We start from the raw sequence: 8,003 nt of genomic DNA, 5'->3' as shown, positions 1-8,003 counted from the left end.
GAGGAGTGGCTGGTGGGTTTGAACCACCGGCCTTCTGGTTAGCAGTCAAGTGCCTTAGGCACTATGCTACCAGAGCTCCTTCCGTAGTGATACTGCCTCGGAAACCCAAGGAGGGGTCGCTATGAGACTTGACGGCACATAACAACAACAACAACTATAGCAACTGGCACATTGTATTAAATATTTACCTCTCTGTCTCCTCTATAAATTAGCTATTACATTTTCTAAGGGTGGGTGACTCCTGGCAACTGGCATACATTTCAAAAAGAGGTGGCTCCCAGGTCATTGCAGAAATATCCTAAATTTACAATGACAAGTTATCTAAAGTGAATTCTGAAGGAAGAATCCTCTTCCCTTATTTTCAAATGGGAGAATTAAAACCTGTTATTTTCGATTTGCATTTACCCTTTCAGGGTTCAGGAGTGAATGCTTGTTTGGAATTCTGTGGAAAAATCTACAGTTTAGATAAGGAAAACACTTCTCTTAGCCCCGAGGGAATGGAATGCTTACAAAGTATCAGAAACAGGGCCAAAAGTGGGGGAAAAAAAACCCCAAAGAACATTAGACTGATTGTTGTTGTGTGCGGTGGAGTCGGCCCTGACTCCTACTCCTAGGGACCCCTCCTTGGGTTTCTGAGGCAGTATCACTACGGAAGTAGGATTGCCCAACCTTCCTTTTGAGGAGTGGCTGGTGGGTTTGAACCGCCAGTCTTCTGGTTAGCAGTTAAGTGCTTTAGCCACTATGCTACCAGAGCTCCCATTGATAAATGGTGGTTAAAGCATTGACTTCAATCTTGGCTATTCTCATGTTCACTAATTCCTAAGAAAACACCAACCAAAAGTATTAGAAACTCTGGCATATTGTTTATGAGATTATATATTTTTTGAAGTGAGTCTCTGAAAGCACTTTGTAGGAGAGATGGCTTCAGGGTAAATAATACAGTTAAATTGGAGGGAGGGAGCTATGAGGTTTGTTCCTTCCCCTCATCAGCCTTTAGCATTTGTCCCAAGAAGTAAGGAAAAGTTAATAGATTTATCTAATGTGATAAATTCAGGGGCAAAACCCTGGCTAAACATACAAATTTTATCCTTAACCTTTTTGCTAGTCCTTTGTTAAGAGATTACCCTCCAACTCCCCCCCTTTTTTTTGCTTTTATGCAGAACCAAATGGCTACAACTCCTCCTGGTTGCCACAATAGCCTGGACTCCAGATACTATAGACTTTGTGATACGAAGGAAGTTTGGGGCATCGTTCTTGAAGCATTCGCCCTGGTGGGGGCTGTGACCTCAGTCGCCTTCATGTTTGCTCTCCTGGTCCTCGTCTGTAAGGTGCAGGACTCCAACAAGCGAAAAGTGCTCCCAACCCAGTTTCTCTTCCTCCTGGGGGTGTTGGGGATCTTCGGCCTCACCTTTGCCTTCATCATCAAACTGGACAGGTGGACGGGGCCCACGCGCTTCTTCCTTTTTGGCATCCTCTTTGCCCTTTGCTTCTCCTGCCTCCTGGCTCATGCTTTCAACTTGACAAAGCTGGTCTGTGGGAGGAAGCCCCTCTCCTTGTTGATGATTCTGGGCCTGGCTGTGGGCTTCAGCCTGGTACAGGATATCATCGCTATTGAATACATCGTCCTCACCATGAACAAGACCAATACCAATATCTTTTCTGAGCTTTCTGCTCCTCGTCGCAATGAAGATTTTGTCATGTTGCTCATTTACGTCCTTTTCTTAATGGCACTGACCTTCCTCATGTCCTCCTTCACCTTCTGTGGATCCTTCACTGGCTGGAAGAGACATGGGGCACACATCTTCCTCACCATGCTCCTCTCCATTGTCATTTGGGTGGTATGGATCATCCTGCTTTTGAATCATACTCCTGGCCCCAACTGGGATGACACCATCCTCAGCTCAGCCTTGGTTGCCAATGGCTGGGTTTTCTTGTTGACTTATGTTGTACCTGAGTTCCAGCTGCTAACCAACCAAAGGAACCCCATGGATTACCCTATGGAGGATGCTTTTTGTAAACCTCAAGTCATAAAGCAGAGCAGAGGTGTGGAGAACAGAGCTTACTCTCAAGAGGAAATCACTCAAGGTACACAGCCTGGCTGGGTGGAGAATTCCTCATAGGAAAATGGGGAGAGTCATAGGATGTTATAACAATAAGGAACATGTGAAAATTTCCAGCACATATCCCTTATTGAAGGAGCTCTGGTGGCGCAATGCCTAAGGCATTTGACTACTAACCAGAAGGTTGGTGGTTCAAAACTGCCAGCCTTCAGAACAGAAGGAAGATGGGGCAATCTACTTCCATAAAGATTTACAACCTTGGAAACCCAATGGGGGTCGCTATGAGTTGGAATCAACTCAATAACAGTGGATTTGGTTTTGATTATTCCTTATAGAATAAATAAGGTGCTCAAGGCTCAGATATTGCCTAAAACCATTTAGTTGGTTAGAGATAAGCAGAAACTGATCTCTGGAATCCTAATCTAGTACACTCTATGCAATATCATGTAGTTTTCTCTGAACCAAGATAAGATGGAACAAAGGCATGAAAAAGGAGTGGCTACAACAGTTCCTAGAGACAAGTAGATGAGATTGAGTATAAAAGACAAGTGGATGGAACTGAACTCACTCCTGTAGCTTCCAGGCAAACAATAGATAGGCATATGTGGTGGACATTTACATCAAGGAGATACACTCCTTGGAGCGTCAGTCAGTCAGTCAGTCGAAGGAGAACAGAAGGGCAGTGTTTGTACAAGGAGACAGCTTGCGGTGGGGGTGGGGGTGCGGGAGTACATGGGAGGGAAGGACACAGGGAAGAGGGAACTATAGGAAGGAAGTGGGAGGAGAGCTGTTACATTGTGGGGAATTACAGTCGATGTCAGGAAACAAAATGTGTATGAACTGCTGTATGGAAAATGAATTTGCTCTGTAAACTTTTTCCCAAATCACAATAAAGGTAAAAAAGAAAAAAAAAAAAAAAGATAACTAGGCATTCCTTTTAGAATTGTGAAAGGAGAGGTAAATAGCTTGCATTTATAGATTTAAGAGCATAAAGCCAAGCCAGGATTTCCTGCAGTGGAGCAGAGGAGAAAACCAGCCCTTTCTAACATAAGCCAGCAGGAAGCTTCATAAAGTTACTGAGGAGTCCTGTTTATTCTGAAGAGCCACATTTTATTGCCTGTTTCTAGGCTCATGGAAAGGAAAGATCTTATCTGACATAAAAGAATCTAATGATTTTATTCTAGCCTGGAGCTGTGAGAGTCGGGTAGGTATTCTGTTGCTCATAAGAAAAAGAGGCCAAACTGATAGCCAGAAAAGGTCCTTGTCAATGGGGATCTCTTCATTGGTCTCCAGTGTTTACTTTGATTTTTCGCTTTATTCAGGGGAGGTAGTATTTTGGGACAGGAGTGAGGAACCTCCAAGGCCAAGCTCTTTTGATCCAGCTAACAGCAGGTTGTGGCTCCTCTTGGAGCCACAGGTGCAAAGTGTCCTGGTGCCTTCTTACAATCACTGTGGTCCTGCTCCTGGACACTTGGAAGCCTGAAGGGAATAAGAGGACAGAAGGGGACATTTTCCCCACCCAAGCCCTCCTGTCGGTTCCCACGGCTTTACTCTGTCACTTCACTTCTAGGCTCCCCGCAGTCCTTACCAACTGCTTATCCTTCCTGTAATTCTCCTTTCAATTCATTGTAAGGCCCACTGTTAGGTTCTCTCCCTAAAATACCTCCCCACACTTTCCTGCTCACATATTTCACTGACTCCCCATTATCCCCAACACCATATCAAATCCTCAGCAAAGTTCAGTAACCACTGAGGCTTTGCTCTCAGTTCAGACAAACCAAGTTGCTGCATTTTCCTGTCTCTGTATCTGGGCTGGGGTGCTTCTGTCCTGTGCCTGACATGCCCTTCTTTCCTATTCTTACCTTTTCCCAGAGTCAGACATTGCCCAGTCTCCGTCTGTCATCACCCCTCCCCCTGTCTGTCCTGAGTGTCAGTGGAACTTTGAAATACTCTTATCAGAGTCTGTCTCACGAGTTATTTATGTACCTGTCATATACTCCTTAATTTGTAGTATCAGCTTCAGGACAGGGAACATTTCTGGTTAATACTTATATTCTTACATATAGAAGATACATAAGAATTTTTTTTTTTCAGTTAATTAAGCAGGTAATTTTGGTGAAAGATAAATGGATGGTTTTAAATTGTATTTATGATAATTCCATGTTTACCCTTCTGTTCCTTATTTTAAAGCCCTCTGATTTTTCCAGTAAAAAATAGAAAACAATTGCTCATAAATTCTGTGCCTCCACCAAAGAAAATTAATAAAATCACTATTATTTTTTTCTCTCCATGAAGACAAGGGAGTGGGAAAAACCCCCAGTAAGACTCACTCTAGGTTTCCCTCTGGGCAGATTCATATCTGAAAAACTAGTTTTTAATCACTTTTCAAATATGCTTTTGAAGTGGTCCTTAGACGAAGTGGGGCTCAGATCAAGCTTTGGGAGTGGAATTTCTTAGAGTCCACATACTGCTAGTTATTAATTTATTTAACCAATATTGTGTTTATTCTTTGTCTCATGTTGGGCTTGGCACTGGGTGAACAGAACAGAGTCCTCCCTTCAAAATCTTGCAGTCTACTGGGGAGGTAGAGAGTTGAATGATCAATATGTCACACTGTGATAAGTGATACAGTTGAGTGACTATAGGTGGGAGCCCAAAAGAGGGACATTTAATGCTTTAATGTTTCTCTCACTTTGTTCCAGGTCTTGAAGAGATAGGTGACACACTCTATGCCCCATATGCCACCCATTTTCAGCTGCAGGTAAATGATCTCTTTTTCTTTCTTCCTCTGAGACATCAGCACCCCAGGAATGCTTGTCCTTTGGGAGTAGATGACATCACTACTCTGGTGACTTCTAGATGTCCACTTTGAAAGGATGATGTGTCTACTCTCACATAACCTGACTTATGGGGTTGAGATGGCAAGAACTGAGCACTGGGCACAGAAAGGACTTTTTGGGGAGGGTTTGGGAAAAAGAGAGGGAAATGAGATTTCTGTGGAGATGGTCAGGAGCTACGGTGGCCTAACAATATGATTGTCCTTTTCAGAATCGGACCACCCAAAAGGATTTCTCCATTCCACGGGCCCATACTCAGGCGAGTCCTTACAACAACTATGAAGGAAGAAAAGAGCTCAGCTAACTCTGTTCTGAAGAGTGGGACAACCACAGCAAAGAAGCAGAACCAGAGGGGAGTCCAAGGGGATATGGGCTAAATCCAGTCTTCTAAGAAAATTGTACAGAATGTTATAGGAAGAGCTTGCCTCCCTCCCAGCCTCAGTCACTACTATTCCGCGTTGAAGCAGTGGGGATTAATAAGGCTCCAGTTCTTAGAAACATTGTAATGTTTTTCCTTTGGCATATACTTAGGATACTTCTTATAAGTGGGAGTTTCTGGCAACTCGGGATTATACTCTTACTATTCACTGTCATTTTACAAGTGACTAACTGTTTGGTCATCTGACCATCATATTGGCTCATTTAGCTTCAGGCACCAACTCATTTAAGTCAAGGTGGATCTTGGAAGGATTGCAGAACTGCAGATCTGTACACAAACAGCAAAGGCCTGCCTGAGCCTCACCCCGCCTAAATGTACACTGGAAGCTAACTTCCTGGCACCCTCCCTTCTTGCCTGGGCAGAAGAGGCTAAAGGTCACCCTCATTTTACTCATCTCTATGGCACTGCCTAACATGGCCTCTGAGGCTGCTCAGGACCAGTTCACAGCCCACCTGTCTCCAGTAGCATTTCCACACCTGCTGTTAATCCCCAGACCTAGTCTTCCCCCTACGCTTTACCAAGAGTTCTTCTGGACCTCACTATCATTTTGCACGCCCACTTTCCCTTTGCTGGGAGAATTTGTGCAGTATTCTTGCTATAAATTCCTGGCTCTGGATCCTTCTCCCATCCCTTGCTCCTCAATCTCTGTAAATGAATTGATAGTGTACTCCCCTCCTGTATTCTCTAAGTGGGCATTGTCTACTAACTGGGTAGTGTTCATTGTGTAATAAGTTATTCTCCATTCCTCACCTGGAATACCCAATAAAGACGTGGTAACTCTCCCACTGTGGCAGCAGCTGTGCAAGTTTTGGGCATTAAGCATTGAAGTGAGAAACAGCAGGTTCCCCTGTTGGGCTTCATGTTGGAGCTGACATTCTAAGTTCAGTTCTACTAGGTTTGTGCTTGACCCTTCTCCACATGTCTTTCCCAAAGTTTAGAGGCTGGCAAGGTTGAGGAGGGCAGTCAGGCAGGGTCATGGATACTAGGGTTTTAACCCAGAAAGGCAAAGGAATGGCAACCTTGGAATGGGGTTTGGCAGCCCGGGAAAGACAGAGAGGAGACCTCAAAACCAGTTTCACATTTCATCCAAGGTTTAGTTGTAGGAGGGGACAAATCCAGATCCCTTATTTGACAGAATTGGTTCACAGTTTCTCACAGCAAAAACCTGGCACCTAATAATTACTAATAATCCAAGAAGCAGCTCTGTGGGGCAAGACTATAGTGAATCTTTCTGTGTAGAAGGATCAACAACAATAAAAAAGATCCCTATACCCAGAAATTGTATTTTGAAATTTGTAGGCTGAGTCAGGGAGTTAACCTCCTAAGGGTCTGACACTGTTTTTCATCAAAGGGAAAGACCAGTGTGGGACAGAGGTGAGGTGAGATGAGTTTGGAGGTGAATTAGTAATGTGTTGAGTTAGGACTCTTACATTCCACAAGTGTTTATTTTTTCTCCACATGGCTTTACGCTAATATTAGCCGAGTATTGAAAGGGGGAATTAACAAGTAATGATTCGTGTCCTTCTCATTATTCTAGTCTCCTCCAATAGTCCATAACCTAGTAAGGTTTGTTGTGAGGAAAAAAACAATACTGTTTCACACATGTTACCTGTCACAGTGTAGGTCCTCCAGAAGTGCATGTCCCCACTCCACTCCTTTTCTTTCCTTCTCCAGTATCCCTCCTATCAACCAAGCAGTGAAGAATGAAAACTAGTAAAACTGGTTGCTGTCGAGTCAGTTCTGATTCATGGCAACCCCATGCATGTCTGAGTGGAACTGTGCTCCATAAAGTTTTCAGTGACTGATTTTTCAAAGTGGATCTCCAGGCCTTTCTTCCAAGGTAACCCTGGGTAGACTGGAACTGCCAATCTTTCAGTTAACAGCTAAGCTTGGTGGCCATTTATATCATCCAGAGACTCCAGATGGGGGCGGGAGGATGAGTGGAAGATACAGCCCCAAAATGCTCTGGACTCATTCTCTGACCAGGGAAAAGAATGGCTGCATTCCTCACGTCAATCTCTTCAAAATCTGGAAAGGACCTGGAAATAGTATCCATCTCTGGCAATTTGTTTCTCTTCTAAGAAATAGAGTGGTCTCCATAGTCGTTGGGTAAATAGGTCATCACCTCACTGGATTCTTGTCCTTGCCAGGTGGTAGAAGAATGCTCCCCATTTGAACAACACTCATCACCCCTCATGGCTCTTAATCCTTCTTCAATTTTCGTATCTTTTATGCACAAAAATAAGCTTTTACGTTAAAATGGGAAATCTCAGGCGCTGGAGATTTTGGTACCTGAGAATTCTTAAGATATTGGAGAAAACAAAACCAAACCCATTGCCATCAAATTGATTCTGACTCATAGTGACTCTATAGGACAGAGTAGAACTTCCCTATAGGATTTCCAAGATTGTAAATCTTTACAGAGCAGACTGCTTAATTTGTCTCCTGCAGGGAGACTGGTGGGTTTGAACTGCCAACCTTTTGGTTTGCAGGTGAGTGCTTTAACCATTATGCCACCAGAACTCCTGATGTTGGAGAAGAGGTTTTCAAATCCCTTCCTATAAATTGCCATCTCTACCTAGGCTGAAACAACGTGCAAATGTAGCCCAACCTGGTCCTTGGGTGATGTCAGTTGATTGATGACTGGGAACCAACATGGCATCTCCT

General features: G+C 43.8%; 1 protein-coding gene across 1 annotated transcript; it reads left to right on the top strand.

The window, feature by feature from the left end:
* Window positions 1–1,166: 1,166 nt before the first annotated feature.
* Window positions 1,167–5,201, top strand: GPRC5A (G protein-coupled receptor class C group 5 member A). The gene is made up of 3 exons (XM_007955004.1): window positions 1,167–2,085; window positions 4,763–4,821; window positions 5,109–5,201. Exons 1-3 carry the CDS (start codon window positions 1,167–1,169, stop codon window positions 5,199–5,201), a joined length of 1,071 nt encoding a protein of 356 aa, XP_007953195.1.
* The last annotated feature ends 2,802 nt before the right edge of the window (window positions 5,202–8,003 follow it).

The sequence above is a fragment of the Orycteropus afer genome, unplaced genomic scaffold (assembly GCF_000298275.1).
Source record: "Orycteropus afer afer isolate SDZICR_OR568_19922 unplaced genomic scaffold, OryAfe1.0 scaffold00488, whole genome shotgun sequence".
NCBI classification, from domain to species: Eukaryota; Metazoa; Chordata; class Mammalia; order Tubulidentata; family Orycteropodidae; genus Orycteropus; species Orycteropus afer.
This window is presented reverse-complemented; position numbering and strand designations above follow the sequence as displayed.

Coding starts and splice junctions, on each gene's coding strand:
- GPRC5A (XM_007955004.1), top strand. CDS start 1,167: ATGGCTACAACTCCTCCTGGTTGCCACAATAGCCTGGACTCCAGATAC. Junction 2,086..4,762: donor TCAAGAGGAAATCACTCAAG/GTACACAGCCTG, acceptor ACTTTGTTCCAG/GTCTTGAAGAGATAGGTGAC. Junction 4,822..5,108: donor CCACCCATTTTCAGCTGCAG/GTAAATGATCTC, acceptor TGTCCTTTTCAG/AATCGGACCACCCAAAAGGA.